Consider the following 13,763-nt stretch of genomic DNA (forward strand, 5'->3'; position numbering starts at 1 on the left):
TGTTCTTTCCCCGTGCCCCGCCAACATTATCCGTTTTTTCCTGTATTATTCAGGGTTAGACCTCACATGGCCTTTAGGACGTCCACCATAACGATTGGAAATCTCCCGAACACCTACATCTTTAATTCGCTAATATCTACTTGGTGTAGACGATCAGTATATCCATATCTAAAGTCACTATACGGCATGTCTTATTCCTCAGTGAATACAGAGGATAAATATAAAATTAGATTCTCACCCCGCTTGTTATATGTCTACACATAAAATATCTCTTTGGTCCCTAAAAAGGTCCACTCTTACCCACAACATCCCTTTACTTCAGGTCCTTTCCTGCATAGGTTTTATTCCTTTCAGTAATAACATTCGTTCATTGCTGTTGTTGCGACATATCATGCCAGTCTTGTTTCTATCAGGTAAGTCTTTCAACAGCACTTGTCCAAATTCACCATCTTTCCATCTTTTATTCTTACCCTTATCATAAAATGCTGCTCCCGAGCTTAACTGCATTCGAATCCAACTTCTCAAATTTATTTTTAACCATAGACATCTACCCACAATCTACCATGCCATTTCCGTTTTTGCACTTTTGATATCAGCTTTACCGCAATGCCGGATTTTAAAATGACGCTTAATATTACCCATTACAACAAATATCGTGTAGCGGTGGCCATTGTCTCCACATGTATCTTAACCAACATTTGCTACACTTGATCGATTCTGTTTCCTGCGGTGCGATTTTTGAAAATTTGGATTCGAATGCAGTTGAGCTCAGGAGCTCACCCTATCCAGCTTTGTTACTCTCGGTACATTTTTACATTCCACTATGAGTTTTGTACCCTGGAACATTGTCGTAATTTGCTTCACTCAAACTTGGGTCTGTGATTTCAATAATTAGATGCGCCAATCCATTTCTCTCCGATCATCTTGTTTATTTGTGAGCAATCGTGTATGAAAGCTGTTGAGCTCTCCAGTTGCTTTCGCACAGGCGCTACACTCACCCCACCCTACCCCCCCCCCACCTGTGTCGAATTACTGCTATATGCATTGCCAACAAGATATACTTATGTACTTTAAGATTATGTCAACCTCTCCACCGATCACAATGCACTTGACAATTTCATTCTTATGCAGAGTTAATTCAAACTTTCCTGAATTGCGTACATTGTTACAGTTTCGATTGCACGATTGTTGTGTAAGTCTCACTTGCCCCAGAATTCATGCCCATCAACGATGTAATTAATTTTCTATCTTATGCGCATGCTCATTGTCTATGAACTGTCTCGCTAATCAACTTTCTATACCCTTGCTAGCATAAAACATACAGCATTGAAGAGCAGGCTCTTTAACCGTATGCTTAACACCGCAAATTTACACTACAGGACTTCATCTCTAGGTCTACGTGATTTGTGCATACCAAACTCCAGCTGTTTTGCCCTGGTTCAAGCAACTTCTATAACTAACCGTAGCCACCCATTACTCTGCCACTGGGAAGGCAACAGACCATTTTGGATTCTGACCCTAGACCATAGAAATATTGGTTTGTTCCTCTCAATAGAATCCCATACTAGTAGCAGAGAAGGAGGTTTCTTTGGTCTCTTTTTCATTAAACATGGTAGGATAAACTAGGTTGCTGCTATCCCCTGATAGACCATCTCCACAATATTATCCAAAATTATATAGCGTTTGAATGACGAATGGCCGCAGTCCATTCTAACAGCACGTGACTACCTTTATTTTGCGTCCTGGTTATTTCTATTTTTTTTTCTCTTCGTTACTTGCTGCTTTCCCATCATTAACAGTACCTTCTGTCGTATTTCTCCAGATCAGGGATTCACAGTGAGATCAAAAGCAGCTCCGGAATTTAGGTGTACGCTTACAGAACCAGAAGTCACATTTTTAAAGTTTGTCCTTCAGAATGCGGGATTTCAGGATCATTTGAAGTCTGTGCGATGTCAATAGCCTACAGAAGGCAGTGCGTAAAAATGACATAAGAACATAAGAAATGGGAGCAGGAGTAGTCATCTGGCCAGTTGAACCTGCTCCCCCATTCAGTAAGATCATGGCAGTTCAGGCTGTGGACAAATCTCAACTTACCTGCCTTTTCACCATAACCCTTAATTCCCTTTCTAATCAAATATCTATCCAACCTTGTCTTAAATATATTTATGGTGGTAGCCTCCATTGCTTCATTGGTAAGAGAATTTCACAGATTCACCACTCTCTGGGAAAAGGAGTTCCTTCACATCATCACACCAGTGGAAACAAATTTCCTGCCTCTATCTTATCTATCCTTTTCATCATTGTATATGTTTCCGTAAGATCTCCTCTCATCTTCTGAATTTCAGCGAGTACTGTCCCAGGAAACTCATCTCTGGAATCAAACTGGTGAACCTCATTTGCACCGCTTCCAAATCTAGTAGATCCTTCCTAAAGTAGGGAGACCAGAACTGCAAGCAGTACTCCAGATGCCGTCTCGATAGTACGCAGTATATCTGCAGAAAAACCTCCAAGCTCTTAAATTCAAACCCTCTAGCAACAAAGGCGAGCATTCCATTTGGCTTCTTGATAACCTGCAGCACCTGCAAACCACCCTTATGTGATTCATGTAAAAGCATTCACAAGTACCTCTGCACAGCAGCAGACTTACAGTTTTTTTACCATTTAAATAGTAATATGTTGTTTCATTTTGCCTTCCAAAGCGGAAGACCTCGCATTTACCGACACTGTACTCCATATAGCAGACCTTTGCCCACTCACTTTACTTATCTATGACTCTCTGCACACTCTCCGTATCTTCTACACAATTTGATTTTGCAATCAATTTAATATCACCAACCTTAGATAGATCACACTCAGTCCCTTCTTCCATATCGTTAATGTATATCGTGAACAGTTACGGGCCTAGCACCGAACACTGCGACACAGCGCTCAGTACCTTTTGTCAATCAGAGTAACACCCAGGTATTCCAACTCTCTGTTACCCATGGTAATACATCACCTCCAACTCGATGCATCCTTATCTTAAGGATAAGTCTTTTATGTTGAGGATTAGGAATAGTCAAAGTGGCTTTGTCAAGGGCAGGTTGTGCCTTACGAGACTGATTGATTTTTTTTTTTTGCGGATGTGGCTAAACACATTGATGAAGAAAGAGCAGTAGATCTAGTGTATATGGATTTCAGCAAGGCATTTGATAAGATACCCCATACAAAGCTTATTGAGAAAGTAAGGAGGCATGGGATCCAAGGGGACATTGCTCTGTGGATCCAAAACTGGCTTGCCACAGAAGACAATGAGTGGTTGTAGACAGGTCATATTCTGCATGGAGGTAGGTGACCAGTGGTATGCCTCAAGAATCTGTTCTGGGACCCTACAGATTTTTATAAATGACCTGGATGAGGAAGTGGTGGGATGAGTAAGTAAGTTTGCTGATGACAGAAAGGTTGGAAGTGTTGTGGATAGTGTTCAAGGCTGTCACAGGTTACAGTGGGACATTGATAGGGTGGAAAACTGAGCTGAGAAGTGACAGATGGAGTTAAACCCAGATAGGTGTGTAGTGGTAGGTCAAATACGATGGCAGACTATAGTATTAATGGTAAGACTCTTACCAGTGTGGATGATCAGAGGAATCTAGGGGTCAGAGTCCATAGAGCGCTCAAAGCAGCTGCACAGGTTAACTCTGTAGTTAGGAAGGCATACAGTGTATTGGCAATCTTGGAATTGAATTTAGGAGCCCAGAGGTGAATGTTGCAGCTATATAGGACCCTGGTCATACCCCATTTGGAGTACTCTGCTCAGTTCTGGTCTCCTCACTACAGGACGGATGTGGAAGCCAGAGAGAAGATTTACAAGGATGCTGCTTCGAGTGGGGAGCATGCCTTAATAAGAACAGATTGAGATAACTCAGCCTGTACTCTTTGGCGTGACGGAGGATGAGAGGAGATCTGACAGAGGTATATAAATTGATAAGAGGCATTGATCGTGTCGATAGTCAGAGGCTTTTTCCCAGGGCTTAAATCGTTGCCACAAGAGGACACAGGTTTAAGGTGCAGGGAAGTAAGTACAGGGGAGATGTCAGGGCTAGGTGTTTTACTCAGAGAGTGGTGAGTGCGTGGAATGGGCTGCCAGCATGAGTGGTGGAAGTTGATACGGTAAGGTATTTTAAGAGACTTTTGGATAGGTACATGGAGCTTAGAAAAATAGAGGGCTATGGTAAGCCTAGTAATTTCCAAGGTAGGGGCATATTCGGCACAACATTGTGGGTCGAAGGGCCTGTATTGTGTTGTAAGTTTTCTATGTTTCTGTGTTTCTCTGTTGCACTGTATGGAATGCCTTCTACAAATTCAAGTACAGTAAATAAAGTCCATCCGTTCCCCTCTGTCCACTGCGCTCGTTATATCCTGAAAGAACTCCATTACGTTTGTCAAACAGGACCTGATTCTACGCTACTTCTCCCGAATGGATCGATTTCTTTCCAGATGCCTCGCTATTAATTCTTTCTTGATATCTTCCAGCATTTTCCCAACTACTGATGTTAAACTAATTGGTGTATACGTGGCTTTTGTTTATGTCATTTTTTGAACAATGGCACAGCATTTATCGACTTCCAATTCGACGGGACCTGCCCATAGTTCAGACAATTTTGGTAAATTGCCAACAAAGCTTCGACTATAACTTTTGCCATTTCTTCCAGTACCCTGGAATTCATTCCATCAGAACCGGGAGACTTATCTATCGTCAGGACCACGAGTTTGCTCAGCATTCACCGAGTTCCCTCACTGAGTTAGGGAATTGGAGCAGGAGCTGGATGAACTACGCATCATTCGGGAGGCAGAGGCAGCGATAGGTAAGAGTTATCGGGAGGTAGTCACACCGAAAAGACAGGAGGTAGACAAATGGGTGACAATCAAGAGAGGCAGGGGGAGCAGACAGATAGAGCAGAGCACCGCTGTGGCCGTTCCCATCAACAATATGTATACCGTTTTGGATACTGTTGGTGGGGATGACCTACCAGGAACAAGTTGCAGTGGTCCTGTCTCTGGCACTGAGGTTGGACCCTCGACTAGGAAGGGGAGGAGGGTAGTGCAGAGAGCGGTAGTAATAGGGGATTCTATAGTAAGGGGGGCGGATAGGAGATTTTGTGGGGAAGATCGAGAGTCTCGGGTGGTATGTTGCCTCCCTGGTGCCGGAGTCAGGGTCATCTCAGATCGGGTGCAAGTTATTCTCGAGAAGGAGGGCAAGAACCCAGATGTTGTGGTCCATGTAGGGACCAACGACGTGGGTAGGATGAGTGAGGAGGTCCTGCCTAGGGAGTTCAGGGAGTTAGGTGCGAAGCTGAAGAGCAGGACCTCCAGGGTGACAATCTCAGGATTGCTACCTGTGTCACGTGCGAGTGAGGCAAGGAACAGAAGGATTATACAGATTAATACGTGGCTGAGAGGATGGTGCAGGAGGGAGTGCTTCAGCTTTTAGATAATTGGGCTTTGTTCCAGGGAAGGTGGGATCTGTTCCGACGGGACGGTTTACACCAGAACTGGAGCGGTACTAACATTCTTGCAGGAAAAGTTTGTTAGTGCTTCTCTGGGGGGTTTAAACTAGATTTGCAGGGAGCAGGGATCCAGAATGCGAGAGAGGATGACGAGATAAAAAATAAAGGACAGGTGGGGACTACATGGTTCTGGAATATTAAGTGTGTAGTAGAGAAAGGTGAGGCGGAACAAGTGATAAGGAGGACACATGTACAGAGGGATGGTCTGACAGAACATGGAGTTAAATGTGCAGAAAGAATAAGTAAAGTTAGGAAAGACAACAAAATTCAAGTGTCTTATAGCCCGACGGGAGTTCGGGGAGCTGCGTTAAGCACAAAAGGCAGCGATTCAAACAGAGAGAGAAGAAATGGGCTAAAAATTCTATATCTGAATGCACGAAGTGTCAGAAATAAGGCGGATGAGCTTGAAGCTCAGGTGTGAATGGGTAACTATGATGTTGTTGGGATAACGGAGACATGGCTGCAAGGAGATCAAACCTAGGAAATGAATGTACAAGGGTATACGTGCTATCGTAGGGACAGAAATGTGGGCAGAGTGGGTGGGGTGCCACTATTGGTGAGGAATGAGATTCAGTCCTTTGCAAGGGGGGACATACGATCTGGAGAAGTAGAGTCTGTGTGGATAGAACTGCGGAAAAGTAAGGGCAAAAATACGTTAATAAATGCCACCAAACAGTAGCATGGATGTTGGATGCAAGTTGAATAGGGAGTTAACATTGGCATGTGGCAAAGGTAATGACGCAGTAGTTATGCGGGATTTCAACATGCAGGTGAACTGGGAGAATCAGGTTGGTGCTGGACCCCAGGATACGGAGTTTGTAGAGTGCCTACGGGATGCATTCTTGGAACAGCTTGTATCAGAGCCGACCAGGGACAAGACTATTCTGGATTTAGTCTTGTGTAATTAACAGGATTTGACAAACGATCTTGAAGTAAAGGAGCCATTAGGAGGTAGTGACCATAATATGATAAGTTTTTATCTGCAATTTGAGAAGGATAAGGGTAGATCGGAGGTGTCAGTGTTGCAGTTGAACAGGGGAAACTATGGAGCCATGACGGAGGAGCTGGCCAAAGTAAACTGGACGGATATCCTAGCAAAAAAGACAATGGAAAAGCAATGGCAGGTATTCTTGGGAATAATGCACAACGTGCAAAATCAGTTTATCCCCTGGAGAAGGAAGGATTCAAAGGGGGGAAAGGGGCTACAGTGGTTGACAAAGGAAATCAGAGATTGCATAGCATAAAAAAAGGAAGTATGACAGAGCTAAGGTGAGTGGGAGGACAGATGATTGGGATTTTTTTAAGGAACAACAGAACTTAACTAAAAAGGCAATGCGTGCAGAAAAAAATGAGGTACGAACGCAAGCTAGCCAGGAGTATAAAGGAGGATAGCAAAAGCTATTTTAGGTATGTGAAGAGAAATAGTTAAGAACAATGTTGGGCCCTTGAAGAATGAATTGGATGAAATTGTTATGGGAAACAGAGAAATGACAGAAGTATTCAATAAGTACTTTAGATCTGTCTTCACTAAGGAAGACACAAGCAATCTCCCAAATGTATGGATGGGCCAAGGACATAGGGTAATAGAGGAAATGAAACAGATTGACATTAGGAAGTAAACGGTGATGAGTCGACTGATGGGACTGAAGGCTGACAAATCCCCAGGTCCAGATGGTGTGCATCCTAGAGTACTAAAGGAGGTGTCCCTGGAAATTGCGGATGCATTGGTAATCATTTTCCAAAGTTCCTTAGATTCAGGATCAGTTCCTGAGGATTGGAGAATGGCTAATGTTATTCCACTTTTTAAGAAAGGAGAGAAAACAGAGAACTATCGTCCTGTCAGCCTAACATCAGTAATAGGGAAGATGCTAGAGTCCATTATTAAGGATGAAATAGTGGCATATCTAGCTAGCAGTGATAGGATTGGGCCAAGCCAGCATGGATTTACCAAGGGCAAATCATACTTGACTAACCTATTGGAGTTTTTCAAGGATGTAACCAGAAAGTTAGACAAAGGAGATCCAGTGGATGTAGTGTACCTCGATTTTCAAAAGGCATTTGATAAGATCCCACATAGGATATTTGTGGGTAAAATAAGAGCTCATGGCATTGGGGGGAAGATATTGACATGGATAGAAAACTGGTTGGCAGATAGAAAGTAAAGGGTAACGGTGAATGGGTGTTTCTCGGAATGGCAGGTGGTGACTAGTGGTGTGCCACAGGGCTCGGTATTGGGACCACAGCTGTTTACGATTTACGTCAACGATTTAGATGAAGGCATTGAGAATAACATCAGCATGTTTGCTGATGATACTAAGCTGGGTGGCAGTGTGTCATGTGATGAGAATGTTAGGAGAATTCAGGGTGACTAGGATAGGCTGAGTGAGTGGGCAAATACTTGGCAGATAACGTTTAATGTGAATAAGTGTGAAGCTATCCACTTTGGGAATATTATTATCTGAACGGTATAGAGTTAAGTAAGGGAGAAATAGAAAGAGATCTAGGAGTCCTTGTTCATCAGTCACTGAAGGTGAATGAGCAAGTGCAGCAGGCAGTGAAGAAGGCTAATGCAATGTTGGCCTTGATTACACAGGGAATTGAGTACAAGAGCAAGGAAACCCTTTTGCATTTGTACAGGGCCCTGGTGAGACCACACCTGGAGTATTGTGTACAGTATTGGTCTCCATGGTTAAGGAAGGACATCCTGGCTATAGAGGAAGTGCAGCGTAGATTCACGAGGTTAATTCCTGGGACGTCCGGAATGACTTACACAGAGAGGTTAGAGAGACTGGGCTTGTACACGCTGGAATTAAGGAGACTGAGAGGGAATCTCATTGCAACATATTAGATTATTAAGGGATTGGACAAGATAGAGGCAGGAAATATGTTCCAGCTGCTAGGAGAGTCCAGTACCAGAGGGCATGGTTTGAGAATAAGGGGTAGTTCATTTAGGACAGTGTTAAGGAAAAACTTCTTCTCCCAGAGAGTTGTGGGGGTCCAGAATGCACTGCCTCGGAAGGCAGTGGAGGCCATTTCTTTGGATGCTTTCAAGAAGAAGCTAGATAGGTATCTTATGGATAGGGGAATCAAGGGATCTGGGTCAAGGCAGGAACCGGGTTATGATGGTGGATGATCAGCCATGATCTCAGAATGGCGGCGCAGGCTCGAATGGCCGAATGGTCTACTTCTGCACCTATTGTATATTGTCACTACCTCTTTAGTGATCGCTATTGTATGGAGGTCCTCACCTTCCCTTGCAATTCTAACATCTATCTTTGGCATCTTAGATGTGTCCTCCGCTGTGAAGACCGACACAAAAGTCATTCAAAGTCTTGGCTATTTTCTTATTACCAAATATTATTTCCTCCAAGGGACCTACGTTCACTTTAGTCACCCTTTTCCACTTTATATAATTATAAAAACTTTTTCTATCCTATCCGTTTTTATAGTTTGTGCTAGTTTCTTTTCATAACCTAGCTTCCTTTATTTTGTTGATCGCTTAGTAGCACTTTGTTGCTTTTTAAACTATTCGCATTGTTCTCGTTTCGTACTACTCTCGGCGACTTAGTATGCACGAGCTTTAAGTTTGATGCCTTCTTTTATTTCCTTACCTACCCAAGAATGGCTTTGTCCACCCTTACTGTCCTTGCTTTTTACTGGAATATATTTTTGTTCAGCACCGTGTAAAATAACTTTGAAAGGTGCTCTTTTACAAGGATGTTGCCGGGACTTCAGAAACTGAGTTACAGTGAAAGGTTGAATAGGTTAGGACTTTATTCCCTGGAGAGTAGGAGAATGAAGAGGGACTTGATACAGATGTATAAAATTATGATCCCAATCGTCTCCACCCTGCAACCCCATTCCTGTAATTGCCACTAAATCATACCCCTTTGTATTGATTTGTACTACGTGTGCACTGGCTTTGTTTCGGCTACTACGGACATGCAAATAAAGTGTTCTTACACGCATTGTGCTTTTAAAATCTTGTAATCTTTTACACTTTTTCACTTGACTTTTCTTCACACCACTCTCACTTTTCTTCTTTTGCCACACTTTCCTTTTCTTTACATTATCCATGCTTCTCCAATCTGTTGAACCCACCTCCTACTATTTAGTTTAAAGCCTTTTCCACAGCCCTAAATGTGCGATTCACTAGGATCCAGGTCCCATCACGGTTCAGGCGGAGTCCATTCCATTGGTACAGCTCCCTTCTTCCTCATTACTGGTGTCAATTTACCATTCAAACCCACTACCCCCAAAGCAATCCTTGAGCCACGCATTTAACTCAGACCACCTACGCCTGTAGACCGACCCTCAACCCCATATTATGTGAAGTTGAACACATATTAGTGAAGGGAACGGCCACAGGTGAGGCCTGCACCGCTTGTGCGTTTCCACTCATTCTCCTGATCATCACCCACTTACCGTCTCCTGCAGTCTAGGGGTGACTACCTCCCTGTAACTTATGTTTATCATCCTTTCGTTTCCCCGTATGGGTCGAAGGTCATCGAGCTTCAGCTCCATTTCCTTAATACCTTAACTCAAGAGAGGAAGCTCGGTGCACCTGGTATACAGGTGTTTATTTAGGGGATTGGATGTCTCCCAGATGTTCCACATCCAACACACTACAAAGCACGGCGCCTGGAGCCATTCTCAGTAAACACTTAGGTCTTAACAGATGAGAAACAGGCAAATAAGAACAGTGGAGAGTATCCTACCAGACACTTTACCTCGCCCATGCCTAATCTCGAAACTGTTCTAGAGGAAAGCCACTGGAAAATTCGCACACTCACAAGAACGCCCGTTCGGCTTGCACGTGTTATTTTTAATGATCCTTTCCAACGAACCACTCTTGTTGATTTGCTGCTCCTCAACTCAGAGAAACTGATATGAAGCTTTGCCCCTGGACTGATATCCTGATTGGAAGGTAACTATGTTTCCGTCCACCTTGATATCGATTGTACAACTCAGAGAAAATTGCTGCGAAGCTTGGCCTTTTTAATCTTGAACTCAGACCTGACTGGCAGGCAGCTCTGAGAAATAGGAGCGTGAACAAAATTTAAAAATCGAAACAGAAACAGGCAAATTGTGTTAATATTGTCGCTGGGGCTTACGTACACTTGACCAGTACAGATTTAAAGGTGAAACTTACAGAAAATATAACAAAATATAACATACAGAAAATATAATATAAGTGGGCCACACACAATGACCATGTCGGGCAGGCAAAAATAGACTGCACAGGGAAGAGATAAGGACACAAATCATTTTGTGTTTTCAAAGAGAGGACTGATTTACATGCTATTGATGAAGATCAAAAATGATGAAAGCGACACAGGATTGAGTAGCCTTGAGCTTTAAAGGCAAATTTAACAAGGTACAAGCAATATGGCTCACGCCAGAATCGAGCTGCAGATTAAATATAATGAAATATGACACTGGCTTGGGTGTTTCAATCATTTCACGAAATAAATTTTAGCGACAATTTAAAGATACTAAAATGAAGCCTGCAGAAATTATACTGCAGAAACGATAACTTCTCTGAGAATAATATTCGATATAGTGAAGTACAACAAGCAGCAAATCACTTTGGCTTGTAAAAACGGGTGAACCAGCATTTCGGGGCGTAATTGGCTAGGATAACTACAACTTGATTGGAGATCCATCCACCATCTTCACGTCCCAAGCCCCGGAAAAGGGTTAAATGGAGTGTCATTGAGAAAGGTACTAGATAATGCCTCAGCATTATTCAAGAATGGTACCGGAAAACGCAAACATATCAAGGATAAAATAGTGTAAAATGAAAATATCACACCCAAGTTTTACAAAACCCCTTCTGGGTTCTTAGATCGTCAGTAATAAAGAAGACAATGTGCGAGATCACGTGGAGTCTAAAGGAATTCTGTCCAAGATTGACTGCACCCCATGGTCAACGCCAAGAGCCCCAGTAACCAAGCCTAATGAGTCTGTCATGATTTGTGATTATTTAAATGTTTCCATCAATCCAGTACTGAAAGTAGATGATAACCTCTGCCCAGGATAGAGTATATCGTTGCAAGCTGTTCTAGAGGAAAACAGTTCAGCAAGTTGGACTAAGTGTTACTTAGATGACATCATTGTTGCCGGTAACGATGACAAAAGACATCTCCCATATCTCAAAAATGTGTTAAAATGATTAGAAGCTTATGGACTCAGGGTACGAGACATCAAGTGTGAGTTCTTTAAACCAAGCATTACTTACTGTGGTCAAACCATAGATGTATATTCAGTATACAATGGTGCTGAGGATATTCAAGCAGTGATGAAAGCCAGCATGTCGCAGTTCCGGTCGTTTTTATGATTTGTCAATATCACAAAACTTAACAACTGTACTCATCCTTTGAATGCATGAATATAGATCGTGAAGGAATGGCAATGGGCAAAGCAGCGGGAGGTTACTTTCGAGTTGGTTTAAGGAAATGATGACGTCAGGCGCCGTAATCACACTTTATAATCCATATTGTCCGGAGAAGCTTGCCATGCTTTAATAGGGATGACAACGCGGCCAGAACAAAGGTGTCCAGAGCTGTCGGAACCATTTGCTGCAGTCCCACAGTCAACTCATCCAACAACCGCGAAGGAGCCCCCAGAACCTGAAATTGTTTCACAGCCGCAATTCTCAATTGCCAAGGAGAGTGATCATCCTCCCCTTGCCAGGAAAGGCGCTATCCCATAAGAGAAAGAAATCACCCACAACGATTAAATCTTTAAGCCCGAATGGGACACTTTAAAATGTCCTATACTAAAGTGCCCACAATTTTTTGCGCATGCTTTATCTGCCAACGTGGAGCTGAAAATTTGGCAGAAGCAAACGATGCTGGAAAAGACGAGGGTGGATTGCCGCGGGAGCGTTGGGGGTTAAGTGACAGACAAAAACTACCCGGGCGGGGGTGGCGCGTGTGCAGACGCACCTTGCCCTGAGAGAACAGGTAAGGTCAGTTGATTACAAAAAAAGTTTTCAAAATACGTGAATGGCATAAGTTATCAAGTCACACGTCAGAAGTGCGTTCCTCGCTAAAAATAATAAACAAACTACTCGAGTTTGGCCAGCTCCCTGTTTCCTTTCAATGATTTTAATACTTTCGAGTTACATACGTTGCAGAGATGGCTACCGACTTCAGAAGAACTCGCACCTCTCACATTCCACTTTGCATCGTCGGCACAGCAATGGAAACTGCTCGTGATTTCAAGTTCCCTGGAGTGCACACCTCGAACAGCCACTGATGGTCCCAGAACACATCATACACAATCATGAAAGCTCTCCAACGCATCTACTTTTTGATAAGGCTAAAGCGAGCTCCACTATACACATCTATACGCGGGTCCTTCTAAAGATACACAATACAGAGCATCGTAACATGCTTCATCAATCAAGGATACGGAAAATGCAATGTGGTCTCACGTTAATCACCGGCACCAGCTTACCCACGATCAACGGCATACAGTATGTACAGAAAGATGCTGGAAACTGCCACTAACACCATGAAGTATCCCACCCATGAACTGTTTATCCCAGTCCCATGAGGGATAAGGCTACGAAGCATCCACGCCAGAATCAGACTTAAAAATATTTATAGTCACTAAACAGTATGGCTGCACAACGACGCCAGCTACTCCCCACCCCTTCATATGACCCTACCACCAACACTTTATCATCTCTTGTCAGTAACTTAATGTATCTCCATTTTGCGGACATGCAACCAGTCTATGTTTATAATCTATCTTATGCGTTGAAATTTATTGTGTTTTATTTGTAATTATTATGCTCTTTATCTTATTGTGTTTTCTGCACTGCATCGGATCCAGGGTAACAAGTATTTTGTTCTCCTTTACACTTGAGTACTGGATATGACATTAAACAATATTGCATTATGAATCCTGAGTTTGGAAGCATGGATAAATAAGTTTTACATTTAGCTGTAGTGAATAGCCTGGCCAGGTAAACAAAAATCTTCTTGAAAATTCGTAGAATGCCTAGAATGGCGACCAAAAGGGAATGTATCTACTGCAGGTATTCATTGGAATTTCTCAAACTAGTGTTCTTCATGATTCCTGCAGATTTTCGGTTTCCTCCGAAATCTGAAAGACGTGAAGATAACAGGTAATGTATTATGATATTCATATTTTATGGCTGATAACTAGATGCCATTTTGATAAAAAGCGCAAGCAGGGATTTCC

At 42.8% G+C, this 13,763-nt stretch overlaps 1 protein-coding gene across 1 annotated transcript in view; it reads left to right on the top strand.

Annotated features, from left to right (window-relative positions):
• LOC132405243 (uncharacterized) overlaps positions 1-13,763 on the top strand; it is a 138,050-nt gene that overhangs the window by 65,120 nt on the left and 59,167 nt on the right. Inside the window, 1 exon segment of the mRNA XM_059989927.1 lies at positions 13,644-13,686. Coding sequence (XP_059845910.1) covers positions 13,644-13,686 — 43 coding nt within the window.

Source organism: Hypanus sabinus, chromosome 15 (genome assembly GCF_030144855.1).
Source record: "Hypanus sabinus isolate sHypSab1 chromosome 15, sHypSab1.hap1, whole genome shotgun sequence".
Taxonomy (NCBI): Eukaryota; Metazoa; Chordata; class Chondrichthyes; order Myliobatiformes; family Dasyatidae; genus Hypanus; species Hypanus sabinus.